Below are 14955 nucleotides of genomic sequence, written 5' to 3'. Positions count from 1 at the left end.
TTATAGGTGTTAAAAACATCATAAGGTAGTTAATTTAAACCGTTTTATAGCAATTTATATCCGTTTAGTGCGATTTTGAGGCATTTCTTTGTGATGCACTTTGAAGCGCTGGGCACGTTTCCAGTACCGGTCGAACGTTAGTGGCCATTTCGACGGGACAAGAGGACATCTTTCGACCAAAAGACGATTAGACCGGAGAAAGGATACATTGCCCAAGATTCTGATGGAAGATCAGCTCATAGTAAGAACTATTTATGATGATAAATCGTTGTTCTGTTGAAAAATGTTAAACGCATATATCGCCATTTTTTTTTGTGTAGCTTCGCTTTGGCGAACCCTGTATTGCACAGTAAGGATAATTTTAGAAATGTAATTCAGCGATTGCATTAAGAACTAATTTGTCTTTCAATTGATATCCAACTTTTATTTTTTTAGTCAAGTTTATGAATAGCTTTTGATAAAAATAGGTGTCTTTCCAACATGGCGCCGGGCAGATTGCTTGAGTAGTTGGACACTATTTCCATTGTGTAAGCACGATTTGTGCCGCTAAATATGCACATTTTCGAACAAACTCTATATGTATGTTGTAATATGATGTTACAGGAGTGTCATCGGAAGAATTCTGAGAAGGTTAGTGAAAAAATTAATATATTTTGGCGATGATAACGTTATCGCTCTCTTTGGCTTGAATCAATGCTCGGGTAACGTTTGCACGTGGTATGCTAATATAACGATTTATTGTGTTTTCGCTGTAAAACACTTAGAGAATCTGAAATATTGTCTGAATTCACAAGATCTGTGTCTTTCCATTGCTATGCGCTGTGTATTTTTAAGAAATGTTTTATGATGAGTAAATTGGTAATACACGTTCCTCTCTGTAGTAATTCTAGTCGCTTTGGTGAGATTTGTGATGGTGGCTGCAATGGCAAACTATGATTTATACCTGAAATATGCACATTTTTCTAACAAAACCTATGCTATACAATAAATATGTTATCAGACTGGCATCTGATGAAGTTTTTTCTTGGTTAGTGGCTATTTATATCTTTATTTGGTCGAATTTGTGATAGCACCTGATGGAGTAAGAAACTGATGGAGTTAGAAAAGTGGTGTCTTTTGCTAACGTGGTTAGCTAATAGATTTACATATTTTGTCTTCCCTGTAAAACATTTTAAAAATCAGAAATGATGGCTTTATTCACAAGATCTGTATCTTTCATTTGGTGTCTTGGACTTGTGATTTAATGATATTTAGATGCTACTATTTAATTGTGACGCTATGCTAGCGATGCTAATCAGTGGGGGGTGGGTGGGGGGTGCTCCCCAAGTGGGACGCAAGCGTCCCGCGACCCCAGAGAGGTTAATATTGTAACGGCAGTCTAGCTCTTCCTCCTCCTCGGACGAGGAGAGGAGAGAAGGATCGGAGGACCAATGTGCAGCGTGGTAATTTTCCATGAATTTAATTAACACAAAGACAAGATACTGACAAACTAATACAAAACAACAAACGACCGTGAAACTACAAACGAAAGTGCAATACACAAGCTACTAACGTTAGACATAGACACTACACAAAATAACAAACGAACTAACCGTCACAGTCCTGTGTGGCACAAACACTGACACAGGAAACAACCACCCACAATCCCCAACACAAAACAAGCCACGTATATATGATTCTCAATCAGGGACAACGATTGACAGCTGTCTCTGATTGAGAACCATATCAGGCTGAACACAGAAACAGACGAACTAGACACACAACATAGAATTCCCACCCAGCTCACGTCCTGACCAACACTAAACAAGCAAAACACATAAGAACTCTGGTCAGGACGTTACAAATATAGCCTACACCATCACAATAAATCCATTATTTATTTTAGACAGGTCTAAATAAATATGATGTGAAGAAAATGTAGTCTATTTCATAAGAGCAGAACAGCATACTCTGAGTTGTCCTTATGTTAGGTCCTGATCTGGCTATGCAATATGGCTGTGGGCTACACTAGTTCAATTATCAGACAAGATTTGCTTAGAATTCCGTGGCATTATTTTATATTATTTTATAGTATTAAGAATACAATTGAACATAGCTGAATAAAATAGAAAGGATATTTGCGTTGAGCGATTAACAAAGAAACAGGTACTCTGGATGTCGATTAAGGCAACCCCCTGCACTTCTCTGATTCAGAGGGGTTGGGTTAAATGAGGAAGACACATTTCAGTTGAAGGCATTCAGTTGCATTGGGCTGAATATAATTAATTCCCATCTCCCACCGCTGCGTGCAGAAACGCCTCTCACTCACATGGCTCTCAGTTACGTGATCGGGTCTTTCTCACAGGCTGCAAGTGAAGACAGACATATCGGTGATGCAACTGCACGTGTCCACGCGCATATTGGAAATATTGGAAGAACTGTCCAGATTTACTTTTCGTCAGCCAACAATATGAGTAGACCTAACGAACAGCAAAAGCACTAGCCAATGTCAATCTACTATCCCCCATAGTACAAATGTTGACCTACAGTATTCTATTCTGTGCGAGAAATAAATATTCCAAATATAGTCTGGGACAGTTGTGGGAAGCGATAGAGCCCAAATTAATACAACCACTACTATCAAAAAAAAATGTTTTATGCTAAGAGCCTGACGCAACAGATGAGAAAGTTTAGCTTAAAATGTTGATCAACTATTAGGCTATTTCTTCACATTATAAGAGCAACAATGTGCACATAGCAGTAGGCTATAAGGGTAAATGTTCCATTAGCGGAAAACACTATTCTCAAAAGTCACCACAATTTGATTATGCATGTAATGCTTTTATTATAAAGGTGCATTTTTATGGTGAAATTATCTTCCCCAAACGCACTGCTTATAAATGCCAGTTAGGCTCTACAGCCCTTGTAAAGAGGATTCATGTGCTTCATTTTAAGAAGTTATTTGGCCACTTCAGTTGTGATACAAACCTTATTAAAACGTATAGGCCTATGGGATAGACTACATGAGGTGTGCGACTATGATTCAAACAAGTCGCAGAAAAAAGGCATTGTTTCTAATGCTGGGCATCATTCACAATTGATAATATATAATTCACAAATGATAGGCTAGTATTGTCACCCATCAGACTATTCTTGATTAATCTTGTCTTTACATATACTAAATAATATATGTGTGGAATTTGTTTTGATTTAGAATGGACCATTATCCTTCACCTGTATCGAAACAGGGGCAGTTGGGAAAAAAGACATGTCATCTTTGCACTTAAATAGCGAATGGAGGATGCTTTTCCCATGGTTCATTTTCATGCCTGCCGGGTAGGCTATACTCCTGATTTACAGAGAAGCAATGTGCTTAATAATAGGAAGGTTGAGAAATAAATATAGTAGGTCTAGCCTATAGAAAGCTGATGGGATCCTCCTATTTTTAATAGAGGCCATCACTCTGTACTCTCACGCAACTGCATAGCCTATAGAAATGTTGCTCAACATGAGCTCCTGGGCTCTCATGAAGTATTTGATTTGATTTTAGATTAGAGGGACAATAGAGTGCGGTGTACCAGGCAGTTAGCAAGATTGGTAGGCTGCTAATGACCATCAGCAGCATCAGAGCTTGGAGAAGCCTAATTACCGTGACTAAACGGTCACATGGAATTTGACTGCCATCATGACTCGTGACCGCCGGTGTTACAGCCTGAATTCAAAATGGATTAAATCGATTTTCTCTCCCATCTACACAAAATACCCCCTTAATGACAAAGTGAAAGCATTGTTTTTAGGATGTATCCAAATGTATTGAAAATGAAATACAGAAATATCTCATTTACATAAGTATTCACACCCGTGAGCAAATGCGTTGTAGAAGCACCTTTGGCAGTCATTACAGCTAGGAGTTCTGCTGGGTAAGTCTCTAAGAGCTTTCCACACCTGGATAGTGAAACATTTGCTCATTATTCTTTTCCAAATTCTTCAAGCTCTATCAAATTGGTTGTTGATCATTGTTAGACCACTTTCAGGTCTTGCCATAGATCAGTCTTTCCCAAATTCGGTCTTCAGGACCGCAAGAGGTGCACGTTTTGGTTTTTGCCCTAGCATTACACGGTTGATTCAAAGAATCAAAGCTTGATGATTCGTTGGTTATTAGTTGGCTAGCTGTGTAGTGTTAGGGCAAACAACAAAACGTGCACCCCTCGGGGTCCCGATGGAAGGTGTTTGGGAAACACTGCCAAAGACACTGCCACAGACATTTCAACTTTTCATTTTCTATTTTGTGTGTGTGTCTGGTATAAATCTGTAAATTAATTAATAGTTCCTGGGTCAGAGGTCATCCCTGTAAATTAACAGCGCCCCAGAGGCAGGTCCAGTGGCCTTGTGAACTCACCGGCACATCAATATACTGCCACACACACACACAAACAAAGAGCATGCACATACGCACACACAAGAACACACCCTACATAGCAACCACTCAGCAGGGAAAGAGATCATCGAGGTCAAAGCAGATGTTTACTGAGATAGAGGAGAAGAGTCCTGACCTCCACCCACAACAACACATTCTCTCCTGTGCCACAAATCAAATATCTCCACACCTCTATAATAGTTGACTGGACAGTCCAGCACACTGTATAATAGAGGTGGGTGGGGAGGGTGGAGGGGTGAGGAGGGTAGAGTGGTGAGGAGGGTGAGGAGGGTGAATTAAGGTGGATGAGAGTGGAGGGGTGAGGAGGGTGGAGAAGGGTGGAAGAAGGTGAATGAGTGTGGAAGAGGGTGGAGGGTTGAGGGGGAGGGTCGAGGAGCATGGAAGTGGGTGGAGGGGTGTGGAGGGGTGAGGAGGGTGGACGGGTGAGGAGGGTGGAGGGGTGAGGAGGGGTGCGGGGTGAGGAGGGTGGAGGGGTGAGGAGAGTGGAGGTGTGAGGAGGGTGGAGGGGTGAGGAGGAGTCAGTTGGATGATTAGGTAGCCAATGAGAAAATCAAAGTCATCAGGTTTTCTGTCTTCTCAATAATCCCATCGCAATCCTCCCCAGGCCTGCCCAAGGCTCTGTCTGAGTGTGTGTGTGTGTGTGTGTGTGTGTGTGTGTGTGTGTGTGTGTGTGTGTGTGTGTGTGTGTGTGTGTGTGTGTGTGTGTGTGTGTGTGTGTGTGTGTGTGTGTGTGTGTGTGTGTGTGTGTGTGTGTGTGTGTGTGTGTGTGTGTGTGTGTGTGTGTGTGTGTGTGTGTGTGTCAGGGAGACTATAAATCGTATCAGTGAGGGACAGAGGGAAGATTGTTTGAGAACAGTTTGTTTCTTTGCCTTCCACAGGTTGGAGGATTTAGAGTTAAGCTCTGTAGCAGCTGTGGCCATGTGTTGGCACTGACTGAGAGAAAGAGGGAGAGAGAGAAACAGGGCATGAACAGGACATGGTTGGCCAGTGAAGCAGATGGACTATTCTCATTCTCAGATGTTTTCCAAAGATAGAATGCCCAAGCAAGGTGAAATAAACAATAAAACATTTTGGCAAACAAAGGTTCCTAAGGAATAAAGACATTTCAAATGTCATATTATGGCTATATACAGTGTTGTAACGATGTCCAAATAGTTAAAGTACCAAAGGGAAAATAAATCAACATAAATATGGGTTGTATTTACAATAGTGTTTGTTCTTCACTGGTTGCCCTTTTGTTGTAGTAACAAGTTGCAAATAGTGCTGCTGTGATGGTACACTGTGGTATTTCACCCAATAGATATGGGAGTTCAACAAAATTGGCTCTGTGTAATTGGAGGGAAATATGTGTCTCTAATATGGTCATACATTTGGCAGGTTAGGAAGTGCAGCTCAGTTTCCATCTCATCTCTTGAGAGCCAGGTCTGCCTATGGCGGCCTCTCTCAATAGCAAGGCTATGTTCACTGAGTCTGTACATAGTCAAAACTTTCCCTAATTTTGGGTCAGTCAGAGTGGATTCTGATCATTAGCGGGTATCGGCCTAATTCTGCTCTGCATGCATTATTTGGTGTTTTACGTTGTACACGGAGGATATTTTTGCAGAATTCGGCATGCAGAGTCTCAATTTGGTGTTTGTCCCATTTTGTGAATTTTTGGTTGGGGAGCGGACCAGACCTCACAACCATAAAGGGCAATGGGATCTGTAACTGATTCAAGTATTTTTAGCCTGTATTTTTTGATGGCGTAGAAGGAAGGCCCTTCTTTCCTTGTCTCTCAGATCGTTCACAGCATTGTGAAAGTTACCTGTGGCGCTGATGTTTAGGCTGAGGTATGTATAGTTTTTTGTGTGGTCTAAGGCAACGGTGTCTAGATGGAATTTGTATTTGTGGTCCTGGCAACTGAACCTTTTTTGGAACACCGTTATTTTTGTCATACTGAGATTTACTGTCAGGGCCCAGGTCTATGCAGAATCTATGCAGAAGATCTAGGTGCTGCTGTAGGCACAGAATCACCAGATCATCTCTCTTCCTCTCTCCCTCCCTCCCTCCCTCCCTCCCTCCCTCCCTCCCTCCCTCCCTCCCTCCCTCCCTCCATCTACACTGGTGTTATGAGGGTTATTACAGTGGGTTGTTGACTTGTAAACATAGCTGTAGAGGTCAAGGTGCAGAGTAAATAGTTTGGCAGTCTGGCCGTATACGTGAAAACAAAGCTGTAACAGAGACCTCTGACCTCTGTGTGTGTGTGTGTGTGTGTGTGTGTGTGTGTGTGTGTGTGTGTGTGTGTGTGTGTGTGTGTGTGTGTGTGTGTGTGTGTGTGTGTGTGTGTGTGTGTGTGTGTGTGTGTGTGTGTGCATGTGCGACTCACAGCTCCTGACCGTCCCCGTTCCAGATCCTTGACACCCGTCTTCATCGTCACAGTCTCCGCTGCCATCCTCTGTGTCGCCACTACCCAGCTCCCCCCAGGACTCGCTCTGGCCCAGCCCTGGCAGCATGTCCTGAATCTCCTGGTGGACAGACAAAGCATTGTGTTATAAGACAGGAATAAACACTCACAACGGTGTGCCAATGGATGAATTGCTGTGATTATGGAGTACCTGAATGCAGGATACAGATAATACCATTGCACAGCCTCTCTACTTTTCTCTCACTCGAACCCTTTATCCAAACCATCCCCTATCAGATGCTTATCAACACAACCAAACAGACAATCATTGAAACAGGGTCCAACTCAAGTGTTTGCCAAGATAATTATTATTTGTCAGTAGCAGAATCAGACTGGAACCTCAAACAAGTCTCAAAGGTTGTGTCAGTCTTCTACACCCAAAGATACTCTATTCCTCTGTCTATCTTCAAATGGATCCCTCTTAGCCACATCATAACACATTGGGAGTAAAGCAGTCAGTAGCATCAGCGCGATAGCATATTAGCTCTGGTTCCTGCCGCCCCAACAGCATATCCCTTCACACCCCACCGTGTGACAGCGTCGTGCCAGCGACAGCCTTCTGCTCCAGAGGACCCAAGGGTCTTTATGGAGAACACTGTGTGATCTTTAAATCGACTGTGTGTGTGTGTGTGTGTGTGTGTGTGTGTGTGTGTGTGTGTGTGTGTGTGTGTGTGTGTGTGTGTGTGTGTGTGGACGTGTTTAACTATTCTTGTGGGGACCAGTGTGTGTGTGTGTGTGTGTGTGTGTGTGTGTGTGTGTGTGTGTGTGGCCCTATGGTTCATTTCCCTGTAGCCTCGCTGACACATCAATCACGACCAATGACAACAAGTGCCCGCGAGGTGACGAGGAACGATTGACGTACTGGGGGATGGGGGGGTGGTAATAATAGAAAGAAAGACTGAATGTTCTCTAAATGGAGGATAATGAAGAACAGTCTGAGATAATTAGGGATATTCTCTTATTGAAGCCAAGCTTTGTAAAACTTTATTCGAATTCTCTGTAAAACTCTTTTAGAAATCTTTTAATTACTTTTTTGGTGGGAGATCAGCTTAAATATTGCAGATAGATTGTAGGTTAAATCAATTTAATTATTTGCATCATTTCCAATCCCCTTTTCCCTCCCCCTTTTTTTCCTCTATACTTTTTCGCCCAACCATACCATCCCTACCCTGAACGGACAACAATACTTTTACTGCTACTTACAGCTATTTTCGCTCACATCTACGGTACCTGTAGTTAAATAATTATACATACAGTACCAGTCAAAAGTTTTGACCCACCTACTCATTCAAGGGTTTTTACCTTCATTTTGACTATTTTCTACATTTCAGAATAATAGTGAAGACATGAAATAACACGTATGGAATCACGTAGTAACCAAAAAAGTGTTAAACAAATCAAAATATATGTTATATTTGAGATTATTCAAAGTAGCCACCCTTTGCCCTCATGACAGCTTTGCACACTCTTGGCATTCTCTCAACCAGCTTCATGAGGTAGTCACATGCAATGCACTTCAATTAACAGGTGTGCCTTAATTAAGCACATTTTGAGGGGGTATACAGAAGATAGCCATATTTGGTAAAAGACCAAGTCCATATTATGCCAAGAACAGCTCAAATAAGCAAAGAGAAAAGACAGTCCATCATTACTTAATGAGATGAAGGTCAGTCAATCCGGGAAAATGTCAAGAATTTTGAACGTTTCTTCAAGCGCAGTCGCAAAAACTATGATGAAACTAGCTCTCATGAGGACCGCCACAGGAAAGGAAGACACAGAGTTGCCTCTGCTGCAGAGAATAAGTTCATTAGAGTTACCAGACTCATAGATTGCAGCCCAAATAAATGCTTCACAGAGTTCAAGTGACAGACACATCTCAACATCAACTGTTCAGAGGAGACTGTGTGAATCAGGCCTTCATGGTCGAATTGCACTACATAGGGAATAGGGCGCCATTTGGCACACATCCTTCACCACTTTCCTTTCTCTCTTACCATCTTCTTTCACCTTCACACCACTGCAAAAGAAGCCTCTCCTGTACTGAGTTGCAACATGAAAGGCTAGCCACGATGATTAGAGAGACTGCCCATCCAATCTGCATTTTGATTGGCTCTACCCTTCTTCCCTCTCAGCATGGGGTGGTCTAATTGGATGCCCCGCTGGCCATTCCCGGAATGTTATTTTTGTACTGTTCAAGGTCTTTTTTGTTTCATCAGAACATGTCTGAGATAAGGATCTCCTGACACAACGTCACAACTTAAAAATAGACTTTGGAGTAGAAAGGTAACGTGAACAATGTAGAGTTTGTATGTGTGCTAGAGTATGCTGATTTATAAAACCCTCTTAGGCCTCACTCCCCCCTATCTGAGATATCTACTGCAGCCCCATCCATAAAGGTCCCCAAAGCACACACATCCCTGGGTCGCTCCTCTTTTCAGTTCGCTGCAGCTATCGACTGGAACGAGCTGCAACAAACACTCAAACTGGACAGTTTTATCTCAATCTCTTCATTCAAAGACTCAATCATGGACACTCTTACTGATAGTTGTGGCTGCTTTGCGTGATGTATTGTTGTCTCTACCTTCTTGCCTTTTGTGCTGTTGTCTGTGCCCAATTATGTTTGTACCCTGTTTAGCAGAGGTGTGGACTCGAGTCACATGACTTGGACTTGAGTCAGACTCGAAAGAATCTGTGAGCAATTTGAGGCCATATGTGGTGAGTACAGCATTAAAGATGAATTGTACAATATCATTAGTGACAATGCTGCCAACATGAGAAAAGCATTCACGGTGTGCTTCCCCATTGAACAAGAAGATGAAGTACATGACGAAGATCACCTTGATGACCCAGAGCTCTGGAATGACCTAACCCTGGAAGACCAGCAAACAGTGGATGCTGCTATTGCAAAAAAAACAATACTTTTTTCCCCACACTCTCCATCTGGTGGTGGGTTATGGCTTGAAAGAAACAAAAGTGATGACTCCTCTTTCAAAGTTATCAAAAATCAGCTCACTGCTACATACAAGCACAACATTCAAAGAGGTGTTTGAGGCTGAATTTGGGGAAAGTGGCATCCCTGCTGCTGTCAACACAAGATGGAACTCAACACTGAGACAAGTGAAGGCAGTTGTCCAATGTGACCATCGAAAGCTCAGTCATGTTCTAGAAAAGGCTGGGCACAAGGAGTTGTTCACAGTACGGAAGTGGAATAAGTTGAAGGAGTTGGTGGACATCCTGAAGACATTTGGAGAAGCAACAGATTAGACACAGGGGGAGAAGATAGTCACAATCAGTTCTGTTGTTGCCTCGGTCCTGTCCCTGAATCACCACCTGGAGCAGCGGAAGCCTCAAGTCCATTTCCTGAGCGGCCTTTTCAGAAGTCTCCAGGCATCCCTGAACAAAAGATTTTTGGGAATTTTCATCAATGTGAAAATGGCTAGGACACAAGATGAAATCACGGCCCCCTTTTCAGATCCGGTCTACCTCAAAGCAGCTGCCTTGGATCCTGCTTTTTCTCTGATGTGGTGGAGCACCATGTGCTGGTCAAGGAGGAGGTCAAGGAGGAGTTGGCACAAAGAGTGAAAGGTACATTTTATTGAGTTTAATGTAACATTTTCTCATAATTTAATCCAATTGACTGCAACAATAATACTTTTTCAGTTTAACCCACTGCATCATTGATACTCTAATACCGGCCTTTTTGTTTCTGCTATGCTTTTACATGTTCTGCCAGAACTGATTCTGCAAGATGCTACAGGGACTGAGCAAGCTGTACCTCTTGTTGATGAGGAAGAGCGAGAGGACCATAGTCTTGGACAAGAAGAAGGGCTGTTTGCAGCATACTGTAAGAGGCAGAAGAAAGCTGATGGGACCACTCCAGCACTACAGCTAAGTCACTAACTTGACATATGCGATGGACAGAATGCCCTCTGTTCTGGGCCATGAACATGAAGCATCTTCCTTCACTGTCCCGAGTGGCCATCAGGGTCTTGGCAGTGCCTGCCTCCAGTGCTCCGGTGGAGCGTGTCTTCAGCCTTGGTGGCATCATACTGCGGCCTCATCGTTCAATGTGTATAACTTGTATTATCATCTATATTTATGATGAGTATTCATGTTGTAACGATGGGCTATGCAAAGTCACTTGATGTTTTTGCATTTAGTGAATCTTGTAGCCTCAATGTAATCTCAGATTTTTGATATAAATATGAATTTAATAAAACAAAACATGCATGTATTGTGTAACATGAAGTCCTATGAGTGTCATCTGATGAAAATAATCGAAGGTTAGTGATTCATTTTATCTCTATTCTGGTTTTTGTGAAGCTATATTTAGCTGGGAAAAATGGCTGTGATTATTTTTGGTTTTGTGGTGACCTAACATAATCGTTTGTAGTGCTTTCGCTGAAAAGCCTATTTGAAATCGGACACTTTGGTGAGATTAACAACAAGATTACCTTTAAAATGATATAAGACACATGTATGTTTGAGGAATTTTAATTATGAGATTTCTGGTTTTTGAATTTGGCGCCCTGCACTTGGACTGGCTGTTGTCATATTGGTCCCGATATCGGGACTGCAGCCATAAGAAGTTTAAAAGACCAATCTTAATCATGCTAGCTAGCCAAATTCAAATATGTCAGCTAGCTTACCGTCTAGCTCTAACTGTTTACTGGTGGTAACCATAGCAACATGGCCACTGAGGCAGCGCTAGCAGTGACAGCAGCAGCAGAGACTGAGAGACTTCCCCCCCTTTGTTTTGAATATCCAGCAGAAATCAAATCAGAGAAGGGAAGAATCAATTTTAAACACAGAATTCAGAGGGAGAACCCAGAAACTTTGTTTGCCGACTGCTCACAAAACAGGACTGTTACAAACCTGTTATTTAACACAGACCACACTACTGCCTGGCATACAGCTGGAACCAGGCATTTCAGCTATACCACGAAGAAAGGCATCTGCAAGGGAAGGCAAATCCACATTATTGAGGACAGCGATAAGGACCAGGAAAACAGGTTTCTGACGGTAAACATGTATCAGAACGGTACTGTCATGGTCCAGGGCAGTGAGGCTGCACTCAGCTCTGTTGTGCAGGACTTCCCCACCCTAACGAAGATAGCGGAAAGCAAAAAAGAAAAGGACAGCACCCCGACCTCTCCCCTCACCTCAGGCACCCCAACAGCAGGACCATCCTCCCCCCTGCCTGCCTGCCTACAACCACCAGAGCCAAGACCACACTACCATCAGCCTGTTGAGAGACAGGCTGGCTGTGATAGAGGTATGGGTTACTGAGCTGAAGGAGCAGCCCCCAAGCTACACCACCACCAGCCCAGACACAGAGCTTCTACAGGACCAGATCAACCAGTGCAGGACCCAGCTGAAGAACTCTGTCCAGGAGCTGAGAGAGAGCCTTACCACAGCTCTTGAGGAGGTAAAGGCCACCATGAGGAGAGAGCTGGTGCAGGTAAAGGAGGAGATGGAAAAAGAGTTGTCTGTCATCAAGAGAGTGCTACAGCACAGAGAGCAGACTGTAGACACTCCCAGAGAGAAGCTGCAACCCCTCACCACCCCTAACACCCCCACTGATCCACCTTTACCCACAACCCCCCCCCCCCCCAAACCGACAACACCTTACCCACACCTCCAGTCAACAAGGAGACTCACATGGGGACACCTACTACAGAGAGAAGCTCTCTGGCCCCCCCTGACACACCCCCACACACCCCTCCATGTACACAGGCCCTGTGTACTCCAGCCCCAGACCGTAAACGCACTAATCTGGTAAAACCCACCGAGGTGGCCATCCTCATTGACTCAAATGGGAAATTCATCCAAGAAGATAAACTCTTCCCCCAACACAAGGTGTGCAAAATATGGTGCCCAAAAACACAGGATGCACTCCACATCCTGTCCCAGCCTGACTTTGGCACACCAGGCCACATCATTATTCACACCGGCACCAACAACCTGCGAGAGGAGCAGGAGAGAGTAGGCAGCCTGGTCAACAGCGTAGCAGAGAGGGCCTCTGAGTGGTTCCCCAACTCCCACATCACCATCTCCACTCTGCTGCCCCGCAAAGACTTTTGTCTCCATACCATTCAGAAAATCAACGCTGACATCACCAGAGGGTGTGGCCTACTCCCGAATGTGCACGTTGCTCACCACCCAACAATCACCCCAGAGCATCTGCACGACCACTCCCATCTGAGGAAGCAGACAGTAGGGATGTTTGCCAAGTCTCTAAAGGACGTGGCACTTGGTAGACAAACACCCCATGCCGCATGGACAGAGGACCACCCAGAGACCCCTACCAGACCACTGCACCAACAAGGAGCCCCAGGCCCCTTCAACGCCCCACCAGACCCAGCGCACTCCACAGGCCCCACCCACCACCAGAGCATCACCACTTCCATCGGCTTAGCCAGACCGGACCGGGCCCAGCCTACTACCCCGCACCAGAAAACCACCCCTAGCAGACCAGAGAGGAAGCCCCACGGCCCAGAACTGGCCCTCCTCCACTCCACAGGGCCCAACAGCAGGACCAGCGCAGCTACGCAGAGGTCGTCAGAGGACAGGAGAACCTTGTAGGATTAAGTGAGATTAAACAGCTCCTCCAATACATCTGCACTAAACTGCACTAAACACACACACACACACACACACACACACACACACACACACACACACACACACACACACACACACACACACACACACACACACACACACACACACACACACACACACACACACACACACACACATACACACATACACACAAACATTGTACTAGAATAGACGTGTTCAATGAATAGGAATATTTATTTATACAACAGAAAGAATGTTAGCTGTTAACCTGTTTATCTCACTCTTAACAACTTATTAGTTAGTACTCACTGTATTTCTGACTGCTATTCTTTCTTTTGGAACATGAAATCGCTATCAGTTAGCATGTGGAACATTCAGGGCCTAAACTCATCAACCTTTGGACTGAAGAGTTTAGCACTGGAGTTCAACAAAAATCTTAAAGATGTTGTCATCATTCTGCAGGAGACATGGTGTAAGGCTGACATTGTCACTCACTGTCCCACAGGCTACAGAGAGGTCATTGTGCCATCACAGAAACACAGCTCTGTCAATAGAGGCAGAGACTCTGGAGGATTGATCATTTGGTACAAATCCCAACTACAAAATCGAATTGATCCCCTCAAAATTGGTAAATATCACATTTGGTTAAATCTGAAAAAAGAACTTGTACTGACAGAAAAATATGTGTTCCTTTGCGCAATATATATCCCCCCTTCAGAATCCCCATATTAATCAGAGGTGATCTTTCCCACCCTTGAGGAAGAGACGTGCCATTTCCAGGCTCAGGGAAATGTGCTCATCTGTGGGGACACAAATGCGCGCACAGGAACACTACCTGATCTAACGAGCACACGAGGGGACAGCTTTATTACAGGCCATACTGTTTCTAACTGCCTTAATCTCCCCCATAGAAACAACAGTGACAGCACCGTCAACAAAAACGGAAGGGATCTGTTGCAGCTCTGTAGAAGCCTGGGTCTGTACTTTGTCAATGGTAGGTTACGGGGGGACTCTTTGGGGAGATTCACCTACTGCTCACCTCTTGGCCACAGTACAGTAGACTATATGATCACAGACATTGACCCCTTCTCTCTCAGCTCATTCACTGTCAAGTCACTAACACCTCTGTCTGATCACAGCCAAATTACGTTGTTCCTCAAAAGAACAGACATGGAAACAACCACACATTCACAGCCCAGTAAGCTGTACAACATCAGACATTCATACAGATGGGCCCAAAACAGCACAGGAGAATACCAGAAAGCAACCTGGAACCAAAATATCCAAACACTCTTAGATAACTTTCTGGATACCACATTCACTCACAGTAAAGAAGGCATCAATCTAGCAGTACAAAACATCAACTATATATTCAGGCAAACGGCAAAAGAAGCACAATTGAAATTGATAAAAAAACAAACCAAAAAAGATCACAGATGACAACTGGTTTGATGCAGATTGTAAAATTATAAGGAAAAAACTTATAACACTATCCAACCAAAAGCACAGA

The 14955-nt window shown here is 43.8% G+C and overlaps 1 protein-coding gene across 1 annotated transcript in view; it reads right to left on the bottom strand.

Moving 5' to 3' along the window:
* LOC120056304 (glypican-3-like) overlaps nucleotides 1–14955 on the bottom strand; it is a 232856-nt gene that overhangs the window by 55439 nt on the left and 162462 nt on the right. The window contains exon 9 of the mRNA XM_039004544.1: nucleotides 6783–6921. Coding sequence (XP_038860472.1) covers nucleotides 6783–6921 — 139 coding nt within the window. The remainder of the gene's footprint in view (nucleotides 1–6782; nucleotides 6922–14955) is intronic.

This window comes from Salvelinus namaycush, chromosome 11 (assembly GCF_016432855.1).
Source record: "Salvelinus namaycush isolate Seneca chromosome 11, SaNama_1.0, whole genome shotgun sequence".
In the NCBI taxonomy this organism is placed as follows: Eukaryota; Metazoa; Chordata; class Actinopteri; order Salmoniformes; family Salmonidae; genus Salvelinus; species Salvelinus namaycush.
The sequence above is the reverse complement of the archived record's forward strand: the minus strand, read 5'-3'. Positions and strand labels throughout refer to the sequence as shown.